Source organism: Salminus brasiliensis, chromosome 25 (assembly GCF_030463535.1).
Source record: "Salminus brasiliensis chromosome 25, fSalBra1.hap2, whole genome shotgun sequence".
NCBI classification, from domain to species: domain Eukaryota; kingdom Metazoa; phylum Chordata; class Actinopteri; order Characiformes; family Bryconidae; genus Salminus; species Salminus brasiliensis.
In genome coordinates this window covers 25,127,916-25,154,958 of record NC_132902.1, presented here as the reverse complement: position 1 = coordinate 25,154,958, position 27,043 = coordinate 25,127,916, and the positions used below count along the sequence as shown (strand labels likewise).

The 27,043-nt window shown below is 45.2% G+C and overlaps 1 protein-coding gene across 4 annotated transcripts in view; it reads right to left on the bottom strand.

The window, feature by feature from the left end:
• Positions 1 to 5,654: 5,654 nt before the first annotated feature.
• The window catches only part of cbfa2t3 (CBFA2/RUNX1 partner transcriptional co-repressor 3), a 70,143-nt gene continuing 48,754 nt past the window's right edge, over positions 5,655 to 27,043 (bottom strand). For all 4 annotated transcript variants that reach the window (XM_072670997.1, XM_072670993.1, XM_072670998.1 and 1 more), the window contains 8 exons: positions 26,063 to 26,244; positions 22,919 to 23,196; positions 22,544 to 22,629; positions 19,065 to 19,290; positions 17,741 to 17,809; positions 15,733 to 15,786; positions 12,066 to 12,256; positions 5,655 to 10,511 (listed from right to left, as the gene is read on the bottom strand). In XM_072670997.1, coding sequence (XP_072527098.1) covers positions 10,140 to 10,511; positions 12,066 to 12,256; positions 15,733 to 15,786; positions 17,741 to 17,809; positions 19,065 to 19,290; positions 22,544 to 22,629; positions 22,919 to 23,196; positions 26,063 to 26,244 — 1,458 coding nt within the window. In that variant the 3' untranslated portion in view covers positions 5,655 to 10,139. The remainder of the gene's footprint in view (positions 10,512 to 12,065; positions 12,257 to 15,732; positions 15,787 to 17,740; positions 17,810 to 19,064; positions 19,291 to 22,543; positions 22,630 to 22,918; positions 23,197 to 26,062; positions 26,245 to 27,043) is intronic.

The following is a 27,043-nucleotide window of genomic DNA, read 5'->3' as shown; positions in this document are numbered from 1 at the left end:
TATTATATGTCTCATTATTATTATTGCCATGAATTAAGGCAGATTAATAATTGGATTAATAATTGGATTAATAACCAATAGAAATCATTTACATTTACTAAGTACATTTAAACTGAATTAAGCTGATGCAGAGTCCACTCAGACCTACATGACCTCTGGACAAGGCCTCCCCTTTCTCAAAGTCTGGTCAGTATATCTAATATGTCTCATTATTATTATTGCCATGTCTATTATTATATGTCTATTATTATATGTCTCATTATTATTATTGCCATGAATTAAGGCAGATTAATAATTGGATTAATAATTGGATTAATAGCCAATAGAAATCATTTACATTTACTAAGTACATTTAAACTGAATTAAGCTGGTGCAGAGTCCACTCAGGCCTACATGACCTCTGGACAAGGCCTCCCCTTTCTCAAAGTCTGGTCAGTATATCTAATATGTATAATATCTAATATCTATAATAAAATTGCACCACCACCATTCAAAAGCTTGCAATCATATGTTTCTATTTTTAACGATGCCATTATAGGTTAGAGCTCCGGGCTGTCGATAAAAGGGTTGTGGGTTCGATTCCCGGGCTCGGCAAGCTGCCACTGTTGGGCCCTTGAGCAAGGCCCTTTACCCTCTCTGCTCCCCGGGCGCTGGAGTTGGCTGCCCACCGCTCTGGGTGTGTGTGTGTACTCACTGCCCCTAACACATGTGTGTATGTGAGTGTGTGTTCACTACCAGATAGGTTAAATGCGGAGGACACATTTCGCTGTACAGTGTACAGTGACAAATACGTGCACCTTTACCTTTACCTTTATTCGCCGATGCTGTTCATCTCCACATGTTCCAACATTAGAAGCATCTACAACACATCTTCAACTAAAATGACTAAGAACAGTGTAAAACATCTAGAATTAGGTTCTAATAGCATGAGAACATGAGACGAGGAGGTGTCTACAAACTCTAGGCCTCACATTCGTATCTCCAAAACAGCAAAAACCTTCTTAATGGAGCACACAGCAATGGAGGGCAATGTAACGCGCCCCCACCACCCCACCGGGTCATTCTGGATCATTCCAACGGTCAATTTTTAATGACAAAGACATAGAGAGAACTACCAGATTCAGATTAGGTCTGAAAAGTGGAGGTGTGTGCATGTCGTAGGTGTTGGAGAGTGAGGAGGGTAGAGCGAGAATGGCAATCTACAGAGAGAGAGAGAGCACTGAAGATTCAGGATGCCTTTCTGAGAGGGTGTGTAAGGAGATTTGTTAGGCCATATGATCAGTTTTTACAAAAAATTCTCAATAAAGATAAAAAAAAAGACCCCAATGAACCCAACTGACCCAATAACCGAAGAAAGGTGGACGATGTGGTCGAGGCGTTGTATGGATAGGGGAAATTAGGATGTCCCTAAGGGCCTGTAGTTGAGAGAGGGCCTAATAGCATAAGTTCTAATAGCATTTATATCCACCTTTGTGTTCTAAAAGATCTGGCCCAACCCAAGATCTATGCCAGCAAGCTTATTTTTGGCCTCACATGGGTGGATAGTGGGCTAGGTGGGTTCCAGGTGGGTTCCAGGTGGGCTCTGAGTAAGTTTGTACTTGTGTTGTTACTGCGACCCAGTTGGGCTTCCCAAGTGAGCCTCACCCTAGTTATCCGATTGATATTTTAGTGGCAACATCCCAGTGGAGCTCACATAGGTGGAAACGTGGGCTAGGTGGGTTCCAGGTGGGTTCCAGGTGGGTTCCAGGTGGGCATGGGCTCTGAGTGTGTTGCTTCCAAGTGAGCCCCACTATTACAGCCCATCTTAATCTCACATAGTTTCCATCCAGGCCCAGCTCCTCCTGGTCCGATCACTGAGCCTGACGGGCATCCATATGTGGGGCCAATATGGCAGAGTTAGGAGTCTTGCCCATGGTCTCCAATTGGTGTAGCATGGCGGGCCTGCCTGGTTGGGGTATTGAACCATAGTTTGCTACAGGGGAGGCAGTGTGTTGTTACCCACTGTTATCCACCAACTACCAGATCTCAGTTTTTGGGAGGCGGGAGGAAACTGCAGTACCCAGAGAAAGCCAGCAGGGGGGGGGGGCTGTGTTGCCCTGGCACTGCAAATGATACAGTAAAATCCTTTGAGTGGATGGTGAATACTACAGACTGTTTTCCAAGACCCAGATTAAGCCTAACCTAGGCTGTGATTACCGTTTAGTCCAATACTAAGCTTAATCCATTAGCCTCCTTTTACCCAGTTCTTTAATGGTCAGGACCCCACAGGACCACCATGGAGTATTTGTAAGGTGGTCTTTTATAGCACTTCTCAGCCGCTGGAGTGAGAATTGTCCACCAACCAAGAAATATCCAGCCTGCAGCATCCCATGGGTGGCGTCCCGTGGGCAGCGTTCCGTGGGCACTGCTGAAGAACTAGAGGATGACCACCACAAACTGCAGCAGCAGGTACAGAGCTCCTGTCTCTGACTTCACCTTCATCAACAAGGTGAACCCAATCCCTGCAGTGCTGAGAATGACCCACCACCCTTATACCACCTACCTGCTCTGCGATGGTCCGTCCTGTTGGGGTCCTGAGCATTGAAGAACAAGGTGAGAGGAGGCTAATAACAGAGTCTGCAGAGAAACAGATGGACTACAGTGCTCCTGTACGGTCAGCGGAGCTGCTATAATGGGCCGAGTCATTCCAAACCAGGGCTGGCTTATATGTATAATTGCTTAAATATAAAAAAAGACACAAGACTTTTATATTTCACTGTCTTTTTAATTACACAGATACGTATCTCAACACAGACAATAACCTGATTTAGAATGTTTACAGCGTCACATATCCAACGAAGCGCACAGTAAGGGACGGGAAGGGGCAGCAAAAGAGGGAGGAGAGCATGCAAGGAAAAAAAAATATATAAAAAATCCCAAATCAGAATTCTCCTGACACAGTTCACTTCATCTAGAGATTGATAACAGGACCTTTAAAGAGGAAAAAAAAACAAAAAAACTAAATTTCTTCATCACGCCAACCTTTTCCTACAGAAACAATGTCTTTTCTGTAACGGTGTATTGCACAATACAGTAAATAATGCTTCCCTAAACATGTCAAACCAAGCCTTTGTCTTTTAGGTATCTTTACAGAAAAATGCCTCTACCTATTTATTTTAGCATTGGGGAGATCAAGCGTCCACTCCAGCTTTGCTAACATCAGCGTTTTTTTTTATTTTTTAGTTTCTATCTTGTTAGTGTGAGGTTTACAGTACAATAGGATGAGCCATGTCCACTGGTAAAGGGTCCCTATTTGGACTTACATGCATTTTGGCTAGCAAAACTTCACAGCTATAGCCCTCATGGATGCCGTAACTTAATAAACTGGACTTAGCATAAATATATGACATCTGAAGCTTAAGGGAATAGCTCACACACAAAAAAAAATCAAGGGTGAGGAGTTAGGAGCATTCTAACGGCGGATAACGTCATGCTACAGCACACTATATGGACAAAAGTATTGGGACACCTGCATTTATATTTGTATTTGTTTCCGAAATCAAGGGTGTTACAATCCTGCTTTTCTTAGAGTACCTGTCTCTACTGTCCAGGGAAGAAGGCTTTCTACTAGGTTCTACCCAACTTGTACCAAAAGTACTGGATGGAGCACCATCCATCCTTCCCCAGAACACGGTTCCACTGCTCCACAGCTCAATAGCACCGCTCCAAAGCCAAAAGGGGGTTTCACACCCCTCCAGCCCAGGCCTGGCGTTAGGTAAGGGGGCCAAGAGGTTCATATCTAGCCTGTTGCATTGGCAGTAATTCTCCACAGGGACCAGATGAGCTGTGTGGCTGTGTGTGCAGCAAGGGGTGTCCACAAACATTTGGACATATAGTGTCGCTTCTAGAAATTTTTTAGGTAAGCTATTCCCTTAACTGAAACGTACCACCCAGGCGTTTTTAACGGTTAGTGTGTTTTCTGCATGAGCGCAGATGTAGGTTCCCTCTCTCTCTCTCCGAAGCTTGAATGAGCCTCGTTTAGCGCTGCTAGCCTCCATGCTACCAGGCCCACAGGTCTCCACAAACCCCGTCCCCACCACCACCACTGTATATATCTGCTCAGAGAACCAGCACCCCCACCCGACTGGGCCCAAGATAGCGGAGATATGTACAGCACACAGTGGGAGAAGCATTAGTGTGTTAGCATTAGTATTAGCATTTTTATTATTATTATTATTATTATTATTATTATTATTTTTGGTTCAGCTTTGGTTGGAGACACAATTTAGATCATATACAGCGTATGTGTGTGTGTGTGTGTGAAATAAATGTGATGAGCTAAGCAGACATGCAAAGCCTAGAGAAAGCAAGACGGGACGGAGAGAAGTGCATGCGTATTATTTCTCTGCCTTAATTTTGCTCGTGGGTGTTCTTCTATTAAAGCTCTGGAGATTCAAGTAGTTCGTACAGCAAAGATCACGAGCAGAAAGCCTCTATCTCTCAAGCACACACTCGAGCCGCACTCACTCGCTCTCACAATAATATTGGTTACATCCTCGAGCTAGCTAGGCCTCAGACGCCCGTAGCATCCGAGTTATCTGATGCTTTGGATTCGCAGAAACGAGCGACTCTCTCTTTTCTCTCTTTTCTCTCTTTTCCTTAGAAGCTACGGATCTCTCCTCGCCTACGTGTGGTTTGGTGCTTGTGCTTCGTACGTGTGGTTTATCCCCGACACTTTGGTTCACAGTTCACGCAAAGTCCGAAACGCTAGCGCGGCTTCAGGATCCACCAGCGTGCAGAGATGCTTTGGTCTGTGCTTTTGGTTCTTTTAACGATGGGATATGTCGAGTCAAGCTACAGCGAACGTTTTAACGAAGAACTGAACAGAAATCATCATGGAATAAAGCAGGGCTTCCTCGGCCTGAAACTCGACCCAAACTAACGCTCTCAAAAACGATGTGTTGCCGTTTTCACTGTTTTAGCCCACTTTTAGTCCCAGGATTTCCCAGACCCAAATTAAGTCTACACCTGGGTTTAGAAACAGTTGGCAGTGGTGACCCACCACTGGCACTCCAGTGCAGTCCAAGACTAGACTTAACTCATGTCTGGGACCCTGGCCTATAGTGTAATATTAATAATGCTGTTAATAAAGGGCCCATATCCTGTAAAAAAATAAATAAATAATAATAATAGTAAAATAATAATAAAAATAATAATTAATAGTAATAATAAAGCTCCTTATGAATAGACTGTATTTGTGATGTCACTAAAACTGGTTCAAATCAATGCATTTACATATATCCACCTATTCTGTGGTGATAGTTTCTGCCTCAAAGAGCTGAAAATACAGAGAAATTCAATTACATGTTTTAAAGACATGGTTTAAAAAATAAGAAAAAAACCCAGATGTTTTTATAAGATCTAATTTATAATTAAAATAATTTAAGGGATTCAAAACAGGTTTGAAATTGTTCAAGTAAAAATAATGAATTCTAAGTTTTTGGGAACTGAGGTAGCCAATCAGTTCAATGATGGTAAAAAAAAGATTCAAATATTATAAAATTAAATAGTATATTATATTATAATATAATATTCACATAAAAGAGAAAATGTATTTATTTATTATTATTATTATTATTATTTTTAATTTAAAAAAAAATAAAAACAGGGTTAGAAATTGTTCAAGTTATCTAACTGAGGTAGCCAATCAGTAAAAAAAATCTAATATTATAATATCAAATAGTATATTATATTATAATATAATATAATATAATATTCACATTATATATAATACAAATACAAATTGTTCAAAATAATGAACTATTCATAACTAACTGAGGAGTTTTATAAGCGGAGCTCTTGGGAAAGAATAACACACAATATTGTATGGGCCCTTTAAACAAGGTAGTAACGCACACCTACCTAACTAAAATAGGTAGAGGATTTTTATCGTGTGTTAAAAGTAGCAGGAAATGTGTGGATGCAAAGTTCTTGGGAGAACCCCCACGCTAGCCTAGAACCTTCATGAGGTTCCTCACACTCATACATCTGACTCATGAAGAAATGGCACCTTCATTTTAAGATCTATATAAATATAAAAATAAAACGAGGAACAAACGTCAACTCATAAAACGTGGCGGTGTGACTAAAGCTGGACGATGGTTTGGGTTTGCATGTCTGCTAGTGGCTCTCTGAGCAGAGGTGGCGCTCTCACACTCTTTGACAGGAGGTAGCTTATGAGGAGAGGAGGAGAAGGGGCGAGGAGAGAGGAGAAACGAGGGAGCCGAGGAGGTACGGCACCCACAATAGCGTTGGGCGAGAGAGGACTACAGGCTGTACTTGAGCTCAGACGATCTGCTGTTATACACACTGTAAGCAGGCCTCAGAGCAAACTGTGTATAAAAAAAGAAAGGAAACAGGTGAAGGACTTGAATATATTAATTTAGATTATGAAATAAGAAAATAGATCATTCAAATATGTGATAAATTAAGAGCTTGGAGCTGTCAATCAAAACATCAAAAGCTCTAAAAGACAAACGACACGATAAACAATAAAACGTTCAAGTTTTGGTCCATAGGAGGTACGGCTTATGGGCTAAGATGCCTGTTCGCACTGACATTTGCAGGAGGGAACCTGGAAGCTGGAGTGCGTTTGGTTATTTGTTCGGGCGACCAAAATCATGAAAGGAGACACTGCGACTGGTCACTTCACCTCACCTCACTCTCGAGGGCTTTTGTCACACAATGGAGAGCCCTCAGGAACCTTGCCTGGCCTTTTGCAAGCGCTTTGCTAACATGAGGAGTTCACTCAGACCCTTTCTGACTTCACTCCACACACTCTTAAGCCCTATTCGGACGGGAGTCGGCAATGGAATTATTACCAGAGTGTCCCGTGTGAATCCACATGCTGGTAAATATCCCGTCATATCCGACTGGAAAGGAGTTTCGCGGCTTTTCGCAAGTATGGAGGCGCTTGAGGAGGCATTAGCACAGATCCCTCAAGGCTGAAGTCTGAGGTGGGAAATCCAGGTCCTGGGTGTATTTTCACTTTCTGGACCTGGATGACTTTCTGAGCCCCGGTCATACTTATTAAAAACAGAGGGAAAAAGGCTTTCTGCTAGGTTTTGGCGTGGCACTGAATTCGTTGAGGATTTGATTGCATCCAGCCGCCAAGAGCGTTAGTGAGGTCAGGATGTTGGACAACCCCAAAACTACTGGATGGAGCTCCACCATCCATCACTCCAGAGAACACAGTTCTCCCACTGCTCCACAGCTCAACGCCCCTCTAGCCCAGATCTGGTGGTCTGGCTCAGCAGGTTGATCTGCTCCAGGACCAGAGTCCTATTCTATTGGCCGTACTTATCCACAGGGACTAGACAAGCTGTGTGTGTGTGTGTACATGTGCACGTCCGTGTCAGCAATGAGTGCAACTTAAAGCCGAGCTGAGTGCACTCGTTAGTAGGGGTGTCCACAAACATTTGGACACATTCCATGCTTTTGGGTTCAGGCTGAGAGGAGTAAATTCAGTGCATCGGGGGCGTCTCTTAGCTCAGCTTTCTGCAAGACCGCCATTGCCGTTAGCGAGCAGGCCGTGCTATACACTGCAGGCCACGCTACACCCTGCAGGCCATGCTACACCCTGCAGGCCGTGCTACACACTGCAGGCCGTGCTACACACCGCAGGCCGCATGCACCGCTTGCCTCTGTCTGAAGGGGATGAGAGTGTGTGGAGGTTTCCGAGTATCAGTCAGTGTGGAGCCCTCTAGCAGTGATCTGTACGAGCGGTGATGAGAAAACCACTCCCATGTCCTCCTCCTCCCCCCTTTTAGCTACGTCTATAGATTACATACTATACAGAGTTAAATACATGAGGGGGCGGGGCTAAAACGCAGGAGTGAATGAGTGGGGGTGTGAATGAGTAATTACAACTGTTTCTGATTCGGAAGGAAAAGAGTGGAGAGAACTTAAACGTCTAGACGTTATACTTTAAAGGTTTCTGTTATTTGGCAAACACATTTTTTGGACCTCTTTTTCTTTTTTTTCGTTTGTTTGTTTGTTTGTTTAAATACTATATACATTCACATTAAGTTACTGTTGTTATTTTAAATATATTTATATGTATATTTATAATATAAGGTTACCCTAAGGGTGGTTTCTGAGGTTCCATTCAGTAGCTGAATTCTCTTCTCTATATTGCACCTCCGTCCTCTCGCTGTCTCACAATGCGAGCCACATATAAAATACTCTACATGAGGATTTCTCTTTTTCACCGGCGTCGACACACAACAAACCCAACAGTAAAGTACAGCACAACCTTTCTCCCCTCCGAGTGTCCTTTCTTTTCTTTTCTTTTCAGACCGAACTGAGAAAAAAAAAAAAAAAAAAAAAAAACCCAGACAAAAATAATAAAATAAAAGTCCCTTATTTTCCTTTTCACACACAAGGGCAGAGCGCAGGCAAACATCAGAGACAGAGAACAGAAAAGAACAGAGGAAGTATCTACACGTTTGATCCCTTCTTACATATCTGCTCGTCCGCCTGTCGCGGAGAGGGCGGGGTTTCACAGCAGGAGAGGAAGGAGAAAAGACAAAAGAGGGAGGGAGGAGGTAGAAGAGAAGAGTGGAGACGAAAGATAGAGCGAGATTGAGACGGAGATAAAAAGAGAAGAGAGACAGAGAGAGAGATAGAAGCAAGTGTACACTTGGCGCCTTGATGAGGCGCAGCAGTCTGCTCGTCATTCATGCTTTGGAGAAACAAAAGGCGGGTGGGTAAAATGATGAGAACAGCTCGATGCAACAAAATACAAATAAAAGCAGCTCTCAGCATCCAGGGGGTTGTTTTTTTTTTCTTGTTCTTTTTCTTCCTTTTTGTTTAGTTTTTTTTTAAGAAAAAAAGAACGGAAAATTGCGTCCGAAAAAAAAAGCTTGTGTACAATCCTTGCACCGACGGTCTTTGAATATTTTTTTTTGTGGGCAGTTCCCAATGCCATTCGTCTTTTCATTCTGAGGTCAAGAGTGCTTTTTTCTGCTTCTCCATTTCTTTGTTTTTCCTTTTCCCGCCATCTCGTCGCCAGTTCGCTCGCCCGTCTCTCTCTCTATTCGAGCGGGTCAGTCAGTTAGGGTGGGGGTAAATTACGGGGAGCCGCTCCTTTTCTCTTTTTTTTTTTTGTTTTGTCCCACAGAAACCATACTCAGGGTGGAGGAGGTGAAGTCGTTTGCGTTTGGTTACGAGACGAGTGCTTCTCCTTGACTCTTGGTTAACTTTGGCAGTGTATTTAAAAAGGTTTGGATCGTGTTTGTTTTTTTTTTTCACGTAAAATTCATTTGGGTTCGCGTCACAACAGAGAGGTGAGTCCGGTGTAGGTTTTTTCTTGGCTCGCTAGCAAGGTAGTTATCAGGTCTTTAAGCTTTTTTTTTTATTATTATTTATTATTATTAATATTATTATTAGCATTATTTATTTTGGATTATTATTATTTTTTTGGACTTTTCTTTATATGTCCTTAAAGCCAAAAAACAAACCGGCTGAAAGAAATCTTTCGGAACTGTGTGCGGAACGGAGCGCTGTAATTCCAGACGTGGTCTGAGGGGGGGCGTCTGCTGCCCCTCAGCCAATAAAAAAAAGAGAGGAGTTCTGACTCCTGAAAATTTCTCGGAAAGGACAAAAAATAGGAGAAAAAAAAAGTCCCAGTCAGGAGTGTCCTGGGCGTGGGCTGCCTCCTTCATGCACACTGGGCCTAATTTACTGAGGCCACTTATTAGCATAGCCAAGCTCTAACATACAGATCAGTCTACTGATCGAATGTTTACGTGCCTTATTTAGAATAAGGCAGGATTCCTATGCGGCTTGCCATCATTTCCAAGCATCCGATGGCCTTCGTTACCTTTAATCCTTCCTATATTTAGTTTCTATTGTTTGTGACCGAGTAGAGACGGCTGGGGGACTGAGAGTTGTCCTTTTTACAGTCTTTCTCATTCCGGGATGTTCCGAAAAACACGGACGCTTGGGGTAGACGAAAAGCCCCACATTGGTTTCCCAGCTTGTCGTTTTTATGGAGCAGAGTGGGTGCACAAGAAGCAGCAGCAGCAGCAGCAGGTGTGTGTTTTTCTTTATGTGTGTTTTGTGTGTGCCCGTTCTGAAAGGGGGTGGGGTCGCAGGGGTCAGCGCGATGAGGAGTCCAGCAGAGCCGGCGTGGCAGGGGTGGTGGAGCGCGATGCACTGCTGGAGCTGGAGCCGGCGTCCTTCGGGCTGCTGGCCGCTCCAGCCAGGCTCAGGGGTCCGGGCGGGTTGCTTTCGGAGTGCGTGGGCGGGACACTGGAGGAGGAAGAGGAGGAGGTGGACGTGGATGAAGAGGAAGGGGTCCCCGCCCCCAGAGGGACGCCGCTGCTGCTCCCGGGCAGGCCCTGCAGGCCCTGGCCGCACACATGGTGGTGCTTCTCCCAGTCCTTGTGCTGGCAGAAGGAGCCGCAGTAGCGCGCCGTGTTGCAGCCGCTGCAGGTCTCGCTCGCCTTGCGGCCACAGTTCCAGCAACTCTGAAATACACACACACACACACACACAAACACAGTGTAAGAGCATTTTCAAATAAACATCCTATCAACCACTTAGCAACACCATAGCAACCACCTGAAGTGCCACAGTCCTGCAGGATAAAACATCCAGGCAGTTGCTAGGCTGTTGCTGATGGTTATAAGGGTCTATACTGGTTTTTGCTAGGTGGTTGCTATGGTATTTCAGATGAGTCCTATGGGGTTGCTAAGTGGTTGCTTGGTGGTTGCTGTGGTGGTTTGGGTGTTATGAGTGTAGTTAGCCGGCAAGTCCTTTTCCTAACCAGCTGTTCCCACTTTTATGCGGTCGCTAGGTTTTTGCCAGGTGGTTGCTATGGTATTCCAGATGATTGCTTAGGTCTTACTGGGTGGACATGATGGCATCCCAGGTGGTTGGTATGGTGTTGCAAGATGATTTGTATGATACTATCAAGTTATTGCTGTGGTATCCCAAGTGGTTGCTATGGTGTTGCTGTGGTGGCATCCCAAGTGATGGGTGCTTGATGGGTGCTTTAAGTGTTTCAGGTAGTTGCTATTGTTCAGCATCCCAGGTGGTTGCTCAGATGGTTGCCATGAGCGACCATAAATAGATGGCTTTGAGGCGAGTGAGTGATCATTTAGGCCTGCCATTGTCAAAATGTACAGAATGCTGTATATGAGCTTCCATCACTTAGCCGCATTAGCCATGTAGCTTCGGTACACAGCTAAAGAAGCAAATTACGAGCATGTCTTGGCTGCTGAACTGCATTCGGGATAGCTGTGTAAATCTGATCTCTGCTTAAACTACTCCTTTAATTGTCGGGGATTAGTTCCATCTTTAATGGAATGGATTCCCAGATCTCAGGCCGTGGATTTGGAAGAGGCTCTCAGCAGATAAAGCCGGTGCGCCGGCCTGCGGGGGGAGACGGCTCTCGCCCAGAGAGAGAGAGAGAAGATAAATGAGGAGAGAGAGAGTGATGGAGGAAGGCACTGGAGGCGCTGTGAGTGTGTGTTAGATGAAGAGGGGAAGTGTGTGACAGTGTGTGTGCTATTCTGAGGGCGGTGGGGAGCGTGACTGGCCGTGCGGTGTGAAGTGGATGCCACTTAGGTAAGCTATGTGACAGGAAGTGGTCCGGTGGGGGCTGATGTGCTCCAGGACCTTTAGTATATACACAATCAGCCATAACATTAAAACCACCTTCCCTTGTATTGCGTCGGCAATCGAACACAGCTCTAACGCATTGAGACATGGACTATGGTAGGTGTCCTATGGTATCTGGCACTGAGACGGTAGCAAGTTGTGAAGTGGGCGGGGCCTCCATGAGCATCGATGAGCTTTAGGTGCCCATGACCCTGTTGCTGGTTCACCGGTCGTCCTCCCTTGAAGCACTTTTGGTAGGTACTGAGAACTGCATACCGGGAACACCCCTGACCTGCCAGATGTTTTAGTGGAGATGCTCTGACACAGTTGTCTAGAACCTCACAGTTTGGTTCTTGTCTCAGATTCTTACGCTCGCCCATTTTTTCTGCTTCAACACCTTCGGGAACTGTGTGTCTCACCTCGCTGGAGTCCTCCTGCTGGTTGATGACGGACAGTGCATCCTCTGAAGCCTGTCTCTTAGCCTCGGCCAGCGCTCTCTCCATCTTCGAGCGTTCGGCCGAAATCATCTCGTGAGCTTTCCTCTCCGCCTCGCTCACGGCCTTCTGCAGCTCTGACATGGCCTGCCTCTTCACCTCGTTCACTGCCTCCTCTGAGAGAGAGAGAGAGAGAGAGAGAGAGAGAGAGAGAGAGAGAGAGAGAGAGAGAGAGATTTAGCCATTTAACCACGAATGAGCAGAGGGAGACAGAGGGGGTGCAGGAGAAAGCAGGAGAAAGGGGTGAAGTGAGGAGAGGAGAGGCAGACCGAGGCAGGATTGAGAGAAAGGGAGAGAGAGAGAGAGAGAGAGAGAGAGAGAGAGAGAGAGAGAGCAGGAGGAAACAGAAATGAAAGAGAGAGAGAGAGAGGAAAGGTAGAAAGGGTAAATAGAGAGACAGCAGGGGGAAGAAAGACAGGGAAAGAATGGGTAGAGAGAGAGAGAGAGAGAGAGAGAGAGAGAGAGAGAGAGAGGGGGGAATGGTAGAATGGAGAGAGAGAGGCAGAGGGAGATTAGCCCCTGTAGGCCTCTCCTCCTCTGCTTCGTCTTCCCCTCATCATCCTTTATTGAGACCCTCTAAGCTCTCTGCTTGTTTTACGGCTCTGAGCAGATGTACATCATCCAAGATTTAAAACATTCTGTCAGAAAAAAGGAAGCCTTTAATAATGAATGCAGAGCAGCTCTGGTTACAGTCGCTTCCGCCGCTGACAACAGCAGATGTCTCTAAACTTTCCTACTTTAATCACAAACTTGCCAATTAACCAAATACTCCCAGCCTTTAGCTGCTCTCTCGCTCCTCCGTGAGTTCAGGCAGGCTGGAAGAGACGTTAACCCTTTAATACTGAGGCACAAAGCCGCTGGTTCTGCCCTTCAGTCTATAACTCTCAATACTGCTGCTATACGATAAAGGGACAAAAGTATTGGGACACCTGGTCATTTATTGTTTCTTCCGAAATCAAGGGCAATTCAAGTAGAAGAAGAAAAAGAGGCTTTCTACTAGATTTTGGAGGAGCATTGCTGTGAGGATTTGATTGCATTTGGCAACAATTCGGTTGCCAATAAGTTCATGTTTATCTGTCCTATTCTATTGGCAGACTACTAGACAAGCTGTGTGTGTCAGCAATTGGTGCAGCTTAAAGCAGTTGAATGCATTCATTACAAGGGGTGTCCACAAACATTTGGACACATGGTGTAAATGTGGAGACTGAATGTAAACAGATAATTAGCTGCGGGGGGTTAATTGCTGTAATACTGGCTGCTCATAACTCAATGATGAAAGCAGGGTAAGGATGAGGACGTTCTCCACCATCCTTTGCTCTACAATTGCCGTTGTGTGTGAGTGAATGGTGTGTGTGTGTGTGTGTGTGTTTTTAGGACAGGCAGGTGTGTTTGGACGCAGTTGAAAATAGAAGCTCGGGGCCTAGCTCATTAAGGCCTGTGCTCATGGCTGATGGTTTTACACCCATTTCCCATCTAAACACACAGAGTCCTATTTTAGCTCTGAGAACTGACTGGATTTGTCCCCATAGGAATGTATGGGGTGCAAAAGTTTGTGCACCCTTCTCCTCTCCCAGTGACCCAAATACAGTACTACCACCAAACCAACCACACTGGGGTAACACAGCAACCACCACACACCCTACACCCTAGCAGCCTCCTAAAACATCATAGATAACCAGCTGGCATACCATTGTAACTGCCTTGCAACCCCTAAGCAACACCACAGCAACCACCCGAAATAGCAACACTGTAGCACCCATCTAGCAACCACTTAGAACCACCATAGAAACCTTCTGGGATAGACAGCAACTCCCATAGAAACCACCCAGCAACACTATAACAACCATCTAGCAACTATTTAGTACCACGATAGAAATCACCTGGGATACTAATAGCAAGTGCCTAGCAACACCCTAGCAACCAATTAGCAATAAGTTAAAAACCTTCTGGGATACCACAGCAACTCCCTATCACCCACTTATCAACACCATAACACCCATTTAGCAACCACTTAGTACCACCATAGAAATCATATGGGATACTAATCGCAACTACCTAGCAACACCGTAGCAACCAATTAGCAATAAGTTAGAAACCTTCTGGAATCCTACAGCAACTGCCTAGCAACCACTTAGCAACACAATTGTAACCACTCAGCAACATGCCAGCAACCATTCAGCAACACTACAGAAACCAACTGAGAACACAGTGAACACCTAGCAACACCATAGCAACACCACATCAGAAACATGGCAACCAGTTTTGTGGGGTACCATAGCAAATGCCTAGCAACATCATACAAACCACCTGAGATACCAAAGCCACCACCTAGCAACTACATGAACTACCATTTCAAACACAATTGCAACCACCTGCAAAACCCTAGCAACCATCTGTAATATAAAAAGAAAAGTTTCACCCTAGTGACCACATAGCAACAGCCTAGAAATCAGTCATTTTTATGAGTTTGCTGCTGTGTGTGTGTGTGTGTGTGTGTGTGTATACACACCTACAACGCAACAACATTGCTGTCTCAGCTGGAGAGCGGGTTAGTATTCTGTTCATCTTCTCTACACCTCCACACACACACACGCACACACACACACACAGACAGTTCTCCATATTTCCATCCTTTCTCCACCTTCATCCTTCGTTTCTTTCATTTTTCTTTCCATACCCTCCCTCATTCCCACCCTCCACCCCCCGTATTCACGCAAAACCTCAGGACTCTCAATTATCAGACTCGCCGCATGCACCACTAAGATTAGTTTGCAAATTTAATTAATTTTTATCAAGGAGACTTCGGAGCAGATGCTGGAGCAATTAGCAGGTAATGGAAAACATGGGGGCAGCGATATTAACGTTTTAATCCCACCGGGATCTGTCAGGATCCAGGTTTTTTGTTTTTTTTTCCCTCTCCTTCCCTCGCTATTCCTCTTCAAAGCAGCTCCAGCCTGCGCTGTACTGAGTCGGAGTGTGTGTGTGTGGTGTGTGTGTGTGTGTGTGTTTCTATCAGCTGGGACGCGCTGCAGCACAAGGGACTGAAATGAAAGGTACTGGCGAACATGAGGAGTGTGTTAGATCTCTGAGTTGCTCTCTTTACTGCTGGCTTTCTGCCAGTCACACACATCCTAGCGGTGGGTGGGTTGGTTGTTGGCCACTCACTGGCCGCTTTATTAGAAACACCTACCTTGCTGGTGGAGAGTCAGAGACTGTAAACAAAAGGTAGATGTTTCCAATAAAGTGGCCAAAGAGCATAAATACAAGGTTAGTGTTTCCAATAAAGTGGCCAGAGAGTGGAAGCACAAGGTAGGTGTTTCCAATAAAGTGGCCAGAGAGCATAAACACAAGACAGGTGTTTCCAATAAAGTGTCCAGAGAGTGGAAGCACAAGGTAGGTGTTTCCAATTAAGTGACCAGTGAGCGTAAAAACACAGGGTAGGTGTTTCTAATAAAGCGGCCAGAGAGCATAAACATGAGGAAGATGTTTCTAATAAAATGTCCAGAGAGTGGAAGCACAAGGTAGGTGTTTCCAATAAAGTGGCCTCTGAATGTGTCGCGGGTGTACAGGTGGACAGTGTGCTGTTACTCACCCTGCTTGCTGTGGAGCTGCTTTAGCGCTGGGGACAGCGGGATGCTGGGGGCACCTGCATGAAAAACAACTGCAATTAAAAGGGCTTTGGAAAGAGTGCAAATGCAGCACACACGTTCTGCAGCAGCAGCAGAGACCCACTTCACACTGCAACCAGCTGTGAAGGTCACTTCTGACCCTCTGGGCACCTGACACCAGGCCATGTGGGCTTCTGACGGCTAACAATGAATGAAATCTATCAGGGTCTAGCTTTACTCCACTGAGGTCCAGCTAACTCACACCCATTCACCTCTATTCACTGTTCCACTGTTGAGTGTTCCAGCTGCAGGAGGCCTCAGGTTTCAGGTTTCATCCACCCTTCCCATTCCTCCATCCCTGCTCCTCGCTAGGCTCCCCGATCACTCCGCCCCACCCGTTTTCCTTCTCCCTCCATCCCTCCTTCCCTTTCCATCCCACTTTCCTCCTGTCCTTCCTCTTTTCCATCACTACACTCATCCCTCTCTCGCTTTCCCCATCCATTTTCCTTCTCCATCCTCCCACCCACACCAGAAGGATGGAGAAGGGCAAGGTAAAGAGGACGGGGGGGCGGAGGGTGGGGGGTTTGTGAAGGAGGACAGGTGTTTCCAATAAAGTGGCCAGAGAGCGTAAGCACAAGGAAGGTGTTTCTAATAAAGCGGCCAGTGAGCAGAAGCACAAAGTTGGTGTTTCTAATAAAGTGGCCAGAGAGCATAAACACAAGGTTGGTGTTTCCAATAAAGTGGCCAGTGAGCAGAAGCACAAGGTAGGTGTTTCTAATAAAGTGACCAGAGAGGGTAAACACAAGGTTGGTGTTTCCAATAAAGTGGCCAGTGAGCAGAAGCACAAGGTAGGTGTTTCCAATAAAGTGGCCAGTGAGCAGAAGCACAAGGTAGGTGTTTCTAATAAAGTGGCCAGTGAGCAGAAGCCCAAGGTAGGTGTTTCTAATAAAGTGGCCAGTGAGTGGAAGCACGAAGTAGGTGTTTCCAATATAGTGGCCAGTGAGCCTAAAAACACAAGGTAGGTGTTTCTAACAAATTGGCCAGAGAGCGGAGGCACAAGGTTTACTGGGTCCTCCTTCACTATTCCCACCCTTCCCTCCCCATGTCCCTCTTACCTTGCCCTTCTCCATCCTTCTACACATCCCTCTCCCTTTCCTAACATCCACGTTTCCCTCTGTACCTCCAGGCTATTTTCCTCATCTATCCTCGCTCTGTCCAGTGAGCGGTGAGTGTGTATGTGTGTGTAGTGTGTGTAGTGATGTATAAGACAATAATTACTGGATTATTAATATAGTATAGTATCAGTGGTCTGCTGGCTGCTGCTGTGCTCTTCTTTCTGCTGTTGTGATTCTGCAGGGTGCTGCATTTACACTGCACTTCTAACTAGGGCCGGACCGATATACTGAAATATTGGAGGCCAAGATCGATTTTAAGGGGTTAAAATGTTTGTTAATTGATATAATTATATTACAGTAATGACTGTGTGTATGTATAAATGTATACATTGTATTTTATTGTATATTTTATGTTGGAAAATGTGAATGTATATATATATATATATACAGTATATGATATATTGATATGGTCTGATTGACTTATATAATTGTCATATATCTTATATGATTTCTTAATCTCAAATAAACAGCAGATTTCGATTCTCTTCGCTCTGGCTGAACTTTACTTACTTTACAGATTTATAGGGTGAAACAGGGGGTGACTTTTCGCCGATGGCCCACCCCAACAAGAGACCATGTTACTGATAAAACCGCTGGTCATGAGTATTGGCCGAACGGCATATCGGTCAGGCCCTACTTTTAACTGCAGTTGTCTTTCATAGCTGGGACACATGGGCAGCATTTTGGCCCTATCCAGTGTATATATTTATATATATATATATATATATATATATTGTGGTATATGTATATTTGTATGTGTGTGTGTGTGTGTGTGTGTGTGTATGCATGTGTATGTGCGTAGGTGAGTGACTCGTACCTGCTTTCCTCCAGATCTCTTCGGGCAGGTACCCAGATGGCGGCCGGGGCAGAAAGTCTCTGTGTATATCTGCCACAAAGAGTGTGAGAAAGTCACTTCAACTGAGTGTGTGAACTTGAGTGTGTGTTAGTGTGTGTGTATGTGAGAGAGTGTATGTGTGTGTGTGTGAGAGAAAGAGTGTGAGAAGAAATGGATGCATCCTATACAGATACAATTACACACAACTGAATCACCAGTGTTGAATTAACCCTGTGTTCTTTACAGGTGCTACACGGGAGGTTCCTGGAGCCATCGGAGAACCATACCAACCCCAACTCTGAACGAGTCAGAACGAGTCTGCAGGTGTCTGAACAGGTCTAAATGACTCTGATTGAGTCTGAATGAGTCTGAACAGGTCTAAATGACTCTGATTGAGTCTGAATGAGTCTGCAGGTGTCTGAACAGGTCTAAATGACTCTGATTGAGTCCGAATGAGTCTGTACAGGTCTAAATGACTCTGATTGAGTCTGAATGAGTCTGCAGGTGTCTGAACAGGTCTAAATGACTCTGATTGAGTCCGAATGAGTCTGTACAGGTCTAAATGACTCTGATTGAGTCTGAATGAGTCTGCACAAGTCTAATTGAGTCAGAACAAGTCTAAACGACTCTGGTTGAGTCTAAATGAGTCTGCAGGAGTCTGAACAGGTCTAAATGACTCTGATTGAGTCCGAATGAGTCTGCAGGAGTCTGAACAGGTCTAAATGACTCTGATTGAGTCCGAATGAGTATGCAGGTGTCTGAACAGGTCTAAATGACTCTGATTGAGTCAGAATGAGTCTGCAGGACTCTAATTGAGTCAGAACAAGTCTAAATGAGTCTGAATCAGTCTGCAGGAGTCTGCAGGAGTCTAATTGAGTCAGAACAAGTCTAAACGACTCTGCACAGGTTCAAATGACTCAGAATGAGTCTGCATGAGTCTAATTGAGTCAGAACAAGTCTGAATGAGTCATAACAAGTCTAAATGAGTTTGAACAGGTCTAAATGACTCTGAATGAGTCTGTAGGAGTCTAATTGAGTCTGAATGAGTCTGCAGGAGTCTAATTGAGTCAGAATGAGTCTGAATGGCTCAAAATGACTGTTTACATCTCTGTAACATAAAAGATAGTTCAACACGTGTGATTCTTCTCAGCTCAGTAATGGATTAAATGGTAAGTTATTAACAGACAATAAGGAGGTGGAGTCCTGAAGAAGCAGGTGGTGTGTGTGTATGTGTGTGTGTGTGTGTGTGTGTGTGTGTATGTGTGAGAGAGCCGTCCATCTGCTTGTTCTGCAGCACGGTGTGTACCTATGTGCTGCGGCTCGCTGCCGTTAGTGCTGTTGGGGGGGGATGAAGGCTTGTGTTGATGATGGAGCGGCCGCTGGGCGGAGCCCCCACCTTTTTTCATATCCTCCACATCGCTATAGCGACGGATCCAGTGGTTCATCTCCTCACGGTCTGCCTCCTGACAACGTCGCAGGACGGTCAGCGAGCGCCGCGTCTTCTCCACCATGTCCATAATACAGTTCAACAACTGAGAGAGGGGGAGAGAGAGAGTGAGAGGGAGAGAGAGGGGGAGAGAGAGAGAGAGAGAGAGAGAGAGAGAGAGAGAGAGAGAGAGAGAGAGGAGCTGTTATTGAAGGAAAGGCTGCACCTGACCAGCAGGGTGATCGAGTTGTGTGAGAGAGAGGAGAGAGAGAGGGAGAGAGAGGGGTGTGTTGTGTATCAGGATGGCACCTGTGTCTGAGTCGAGTAAAAACCTGAAGCTGTATTTAGAGAGTGTGTGTGTGTGTGTGTGTGTGTGTGTGTGTGTTAGCAGCAGAGGTATGAAGCTTTTAGCTGGGAGCGCTGCAGTGTTTGCTAAACCCATTAGAGCTGTCCAGGTGTGACCCTAAGTGCTTTGCAGGACGTGTGCATCTGTTCCAATGTGTGTGTGATTGTGTGATTGTGTGTGCACTTGTGTATTTGTATGTGTGTGTGTGTGTGTGTGTGTGTGTGTGTATGGGTGTGTGTGTGTGTAACAATGCCAGTAGTGCTGTGAGCGCTCGAATGGATAAGCAGCACAAAGCAGCAACACTAGCACTGAAACAGATGTAACGGCAATGGCACACACCAAACCTATTTATACTACACCTCCCTCTACCATCTCTCTCGCGCTCTCTCCTTCTCTGCCTCTCTGTTTCTCCTTACTTCTTACACCTTACTCTCTGTCTGCCTCTCTCTCTTCTCGCTCTCTCTCTGCCTCTCTCCCTCCTTATTCTCTCCTTTCTCTCTCTCTCCTTTCTCTCTCTCTGCCTCTCTCTCTCTTCTCGCTCTCTCTCTGCCTCTCTCCCTCCTTACTCTCTCTCTTCTCGCTCTCTCTCTGCCTCTCTCCCTCCTTACTCTCTCTCTCCTTACTCTCTCTCTACCTCTCTCCCTCCTTACTCTCTCCTTGCTCTCTCTTCTTGCTCCCTCTCTCTGCCTCTCTCTCCTTACTCTCTCTCTCCTTACTCTCTCTCTACCTCTCTCCCTCCTTACTCTCTCCTTGCTCTCTCTTCTCGCTCCCTCTCTCTGCCTCTCTCTCCTTACTCTCTCTCTGCCTCTCTCTCTCCTTACTCTCTTCTTGCTCTCTCTCTTCCTTACTCTCCGTACTTTCTCTCTTTCCTTGTGCTCTGTCTTCTTACTCTCTCTCGGCTTCGATCTTTCTGCCTCTCTCTCTCTCTCTCTCTCTCTCTCTCTCTCTCTCTCTCTCTGTGAGTGAATGTGTGTGTATGTGTGTTATATTTATATCAGTGGTGTGTGTGTGTGTGAGTGTGTGTGTGTAGTTTGGCTGTGGTCCAGCTCAGGCCGGTCTCTCTCTCAGCTGCAGAGCCCAGCTGGATCTCTCCACTGGGTCCTTCACTCCATCTGTGCCCCTTTTTTACTTTGCGCTGTGTGTGAGTGTGTATGTGAGAGTGTGTGTGTGTGTGTGTGTGTGTGTGTGTGTGAGGTGCTGCAGGGTTGTGTGTTACCAGTGAAGACCCTCAGCAGACTGGGACAGTGTGAAGTTCAGTATTGTAAACTATATATTTGAGATGATTTTATGATTTTAAGGACAGTAAGACGCTCCAATAGCGTTTATTAATTTTACATTTATTATAAATAATTAACAGAAATTATTGATTCACAATTATTACTCATTATTAGTTAGTTCACACCTCAGCTTCTCTCTCTCCTCACTTTATCTCACTCTTACCTCACTATATCTCTCCTCAGTATCCCCCTCTCTCTCTCTTCTCACTATATCTCTCCTCAGTATTCCTCTATCTCACTCTCTTCTCACTATATCTCTCCTCAGTATTCCTCTATCTCACTCTCTTCTCACTATATCTCTCCTCAGTATTCCTCTATCTCACTCTCTTCTCACTATATCTCTCCTCAGTATCCCCCTCTCTCTCTCTTCTCACTATATCTCTCATCAGTATTCCTCTATCTCACTCTCTTCTCACTATATCTCTCATCAGTATCCATCTATCTCACTCTCTTCTCACTATATCTCTCCTCAGTATTCCTCTATCTCACTCTCTTCTCACTATATCTCTCCTCAGTATCCCTCACTCTCTCTCACTCTTCTCACTATATCTCTCCTCAGTATCCCTCACTCTCTCTCTCTCTTCTCACTATATCTCTCATCAGTATTCCTCTATCTCACTCTCTTCTCACTATATCTCTCATCAGTATTCCTCTATCTCACTCTCTTCTCACTATATCTCTCCTCAGTATCCATCTATCTCACTCTCTTCTCACTATATCTCTCCTCAGTATTCCTCTATCTCACTCTCTTCTCACTATATCTCTCCTCAGTATCCATCTATCTCACTCTCTTCTCACTATATCTCTCCTCAGTATTCCTCTATCTCACTCTCTTCTCACTATATCTCTCCTCAGTATTCCTCTATCTCACTCTCTTCTCACTATATCTCTCCTCAGTATCCCTCACTCTCTCTCTCTCTTCTCACTATATCTCTCCTCAGTATCCCTCACTCTCTCTCTCTCTTCTCACTATATCTCTCATCAGTATTCCTCTATCTCACTCTCTTCTCACTATATCTCTCCTCAGTATCCCTCACTCTCTCTCTCTCTTCTCACTATATCTCTCATCAGTATTCCTCTATCTCACTCTCTTCTCACTATATCTCTCCTCAGTATTCCTCTATCTCACTCTCTTCTCACTATATCTCTCCTCAGTATTCCTCTATCTCACTCTCTTCTCACTATATCTCTCCTCAGTATTCCTCTATCTCACTCTCTTCTCACTATATCTCTCCTCAGTATTCCTCTATCTCTCTCTCTTCTCACTATCTCTTCTCAGTATCCCTCTATCTTTCTCTCTTCTTACTATCTCTCCTCAGTATCCATCTATCTCACTCTCTCCTCACTATCTCTTCTCAGTATCCCTCTATCTCTCTCTCTTCTCACTATATCTCTCCTCAGTATTCCTCTATCTCACTCTCTTCTCACTATATCTCTCCTCAGTATTCCTCTATCTCACTCTCTTCTCACTATATCTCTCCTCAGTATTCCTCTATCTCACTCTCTTCTCACTATCTCTTGAGTATCCCTCTATCTCACTCTCTCCTCACTATCTCTCCTCAGTATCCCTCTATCTCACTCTCTCCTCACTATCTCTCCTCAGTATCCCTCTATCTCACTCTCTCCTCACTATCTCTCCTCAGTATCCCTCTATCTCTCCACACACACACCCAGCAGCCCTTCCCAGAATAACTCGATGCACAGGTGGAGAAAGGTGAACTGAAAGGTGGACATACGTTATCCAGGTGCTTCCACTCCTCGGCCCACTCGCGGTCAGTCAGCCGGTGATCGATCACCTCCTCCTGACGTGCCCCGTGCACAGCTGCATCACACACACACACACACACACACACACACACACACACACACACACACACACACAGCCATGTTCATGATTAAGTAAACACACCTCGTACAGTCTGGTGAATCACTGGTCACCATCTTTTCATCTCATTTCCAAAACTACTGGGCAGAGTGGGTCTCCAGTCCCTACCAGTCTCATACCAAGCTTTAAAGACGAGTTTGAGTTTAGACTTAGGCCTAAACTAAAACACACTGCAGCAGCGCCCTCCTGTGGCCGCGCTCTGACATTTTTTTTCGAAATTTCGAACCTGTCTGGCGGTGGCGCTCTCGGGCCTCCCTGTGCTCCGCGTGCCGGTATGCGTCTCTGTAGTGATGAGCCAGGGCCATGTCCTCCAGCCGGTACTGCTGTGGGGCGGGTGGGTTTGGGTGCAGGCCATTGGGGGGGTGCGTGGGCAGGCCGTTGGGGGGCGCGTGGGCGGCCAGGCCGCTGCTGGGGCTGAAGCGCTGGCTGGGGCTGACCGTACACGGCCGCTTGGCCAGATGCTCCGCGTGCAGGCCGTCCCTTTCAGCTGATGCGTCTTTGGTCCTGATGGGGGCAGACACATGTCGAAATATAAGGACAAGGGAGTCCTACACTATATTGACAAAAGTATTGGGACACTTGCTCAATCATCATTTTTTTTTCTGAAATCAAGGGTATTAAAGAGTTGATCCTACTTTTGTTGGTGTGACTGTCTCTACTGTCCAGAGAGGAAGACTTTCTACTAGATTTTGGAGGAGGAGCATTGCTGTGAGGATTTGATTGCATTCAGTGACAAGAGCTTTAGTGAGGTAAGGATGTTGGATGATGATCACCACCCCACCTCATCATCCGTAACTCATCCCAAAAGAACTGGATGGAGCTCCACCACCATCATTCCAGAGAGCACAGTTCCTCCACTGCTCCACAGCTCAATGCTGGAGGTCTTTATACCCCTCTAGCCCATGCCTGGCATTATAAGGCAGCATGGTGCCAATAGGTTAATCTGTATAAGCAATGGATGGGACACACATTTGGGACATCTAGTGTATATGTCCTATGTTCAGTAATGCTAGGTGTGAATGGGGCCGTTGCCTGACCAGTATAACACAGTGTTAATATAATGGAAGGTCTCACAATCACAACACACAGCAAAATAAGCACAACACTGGAGATCTGTCCCAGCACGTATGGTACTCATTAAGGGTAAAGCAAAGCAGAGCAGGAAAACACGCTGCTGCATTTCAGACACTGATGCGTCTCTCGGTGTCTGTTTTTCTCTATTTCGCTCCACTCCGCCCTCCTACAACCGCTGAGTCCAGCTGTGTGCCATATGCAGACCCACCCACCAGCCCGTCTATGCAGGAACATCCAACCCTTAATCTCCCGCCCTCCCCGTCTTGCTCTCTCCCTCTCTTTCCCTCTCATCTGTTTCACTGTCTCGCTCTTTCTTACTCATGCTCACTCTCTCTCTCTCTCTCTTTCTCTCTCTCTATCTCTCTCTCTTTCTCTCTCTCGCTCTCTCTCTCTCTCTCCCTCTCTCTCTCTCTCTCTCTCTCTGAGGTCAGAGCTGCTGAGCTGCGCTGTGTGTGAGCGCTCTCTGGCAGATGTTCGGTGACACTGGTGTGTGTGTGAGCCATCTGGCCGGCCTGTGCTCCAGTGTTGATATTAATCTGTTTAGCTTCAGTGCAGCGGCCAGGCATCCCGAGGTAAATCTTCCTCCCCCCTCCCTCCCTCCTCCCTCCGTCACTGCTCAGACCACAGCAAAACCACACATACACACCACTTCATTCACTTACAGGACAAACAACGTCCCAAATTTGCAGTAAAGCCTAATATCTGCAAATGATTACATATAGGTATGCACAGAAGTTTTTATATATATATATTCCAGTGGCATGTATTTATGTGTACATATATGCAGTAATAATATGGCCATATATATATAAATATAAATAATACATAATACTATGTATTAAAAAAATATAATATATATATATATATATATATATATATATATATATATATATATATATATATATAATTGTTTATTATTACCACACATATTTTTTGACTATGCTATATATATATATATATATATATATATATATATATATATATATATAATTTTTTAACACATAGTATTACATATTATATTATTTATATATATATGGCCATATTATTACTGCACATATGTACACATAAATACACGCCACTGGAATATATATATTAAATAATATATAAATACATATAGGGGAATAATGTATAAAATACATGGGGTTTATTATTATTTTATATGGGTACCTATATATATAGTGTAATATATTTATTAATTTATTAATACATATAGGTACGTATATATACAAAGCTATATGTATAATGATTATATTAATTTATTTACATTTATTAAATACATATGGTGCAAATTATTATTACATAAAGGGATATGGGACATATCATTACAACATATAGATATGGGACGGCTTCATTTATTCCCATAAGCCTCGGAGCTCCAGTGTCCTGGCTGATGAAGGGTTAGGTGAGGTTACTCCTCAAACAGTTACACCCTGTCTGTAACGCGTCTGTCTGTCTGTCTGTCTGTCTGACTGTGCACCGCAACGTCTCTCCGTCACTGCAGTCAGATTTCCCACAAATCAAAGCAGCAGCTGGAGCAGCCGCCATGCCACTGCAAGCTCTCGGCCCGGGGCCGGAGGTGTGTGGATTACAGAGGAATCGCCTGCTCCACCATTCTCCCTCCCTCTCTCCCTCTCTCTCTCTCTCTGTCTCTGTCTCTCTATCTCTCTATCTCTCTCTGTCTCTCCCTCCCCCTCAGGATCATCTCAGGCAGGGGTTCAGAGGATCACCATCTGGACACATCCCTGACATATGGGCAGCTCATAGGAGAGAGAGTGCGCGTGCGAGAGAGAGAATGCGAGCGAGAGAGAGAGAGAAACAGTGAGTCCGTTGACTCTCTCACTCACTCACTGACTCACTTTCTCACTCTTGGTACCCCACACTCTCTCTCTCTCTCTCACAGTCGTTTATTCACTCACACCCTCATACCTAACCTTTCCAGCACCCATCCCATAACTCAGCTTTAGAGTGTGTGAGTGTGTGTGTGTGTGTGTGTGTGTGTGTGTGTGTCTGCATTTTCACTCTTTGCTTGACTGTACAGATATTTATGTTCAGACGTATTTACATTAAAATGAGCACACACACTCAATGCCTGCATGCCTGTGTGTATCTATGGCCGTGTGTAAGTGTGTGTGTGAGTGTGTGTGTGTGAGAGAGTCTGTGTTGACATGCATTCCAGTGTGTGTACCTTTGGCTTTATGTATGTTTACATATTTATGTGTGGCCGAGACTGCGTCCACAGCTATATATATATATATATGAGCGTCTGTGTGTGTGTGTGTGTGTGTAGGGGGGTTACCTGTCAGGAGTGCGTCTCTTGCCGTGTTCGTTGAGCTCCAGCAGTATTTCAGAAGAGTCGAGAGGGGAGCTAGCGTTAGCGTCCAGCAGCAGCTGCTCGTGCTGAGCTAAATACTGCGCTGGAGTCTGCTTAGCCATCCGAGCACAGTGTAACAACTCCCTCTGCAGCAGAGGCAGGTTAGCCTGACACACACACACAGTGAGAGAGAGAGAGAGAGAGAGAGAGAGAGAGAGTATTAGTATTTATTATTGTTGCTTTTCCAAATGGACATCAAATAGACAAAAGTATTGGGACGCTGCTCTTAATCATTGAATTCAGGTGTTTGATTCAGGCCCATTCAGCCACAGGAGTATAAAATCAAGCCCCTAGCCCTGCAGTCTGCCTTTCTTCCACACATCAGTGAAAGAACGGGAGGTTCTGAAGAGCTCACTGAACTCCAGCGTGGTTCTGTATGTAATAGGAGACACCGCTGCACAAACAACATTTGTGACCTTCCCTCCTAGATCTTCCTCCATCAGCTGTGAGTGGTGTTATTATTGAACAGTGGAAGAGTTTAGGAGGAACAGCTCACAGAGAGCAGCTCAGCCACCGAGTGTCTGTCAGACCACGTAAAGTTACAGAGCGGGGTCAGGGCCGAGTGCTGAGCTCAGAGCAGAGTGCAGAAAAGCCTCCAACTGACTCAGTAACTGCAGCAGAGCTCCAGACCTGCTGCTGCTGCTGGTAGAGCTTAGAGTAAAGGGGGACCAGCTCCATATTTTATTAATGCTTATGGGTTTAGAATGGAGTGTCATTCAGAAGTGTCAGCTCTTGTAGGTGTAATGTGGAGGAGTCCCAATACTTTTGTCCAACTATGTATTCACTTTTCTCTGGCAGTTATAGCAAATAGCAAAAGTGGAGATACACGATAGGAATAACATATATAAGCCCTGTATACATATATATGAGTGTGATTGTGTGCAGTTGGCATATGTGTGTGTGTGT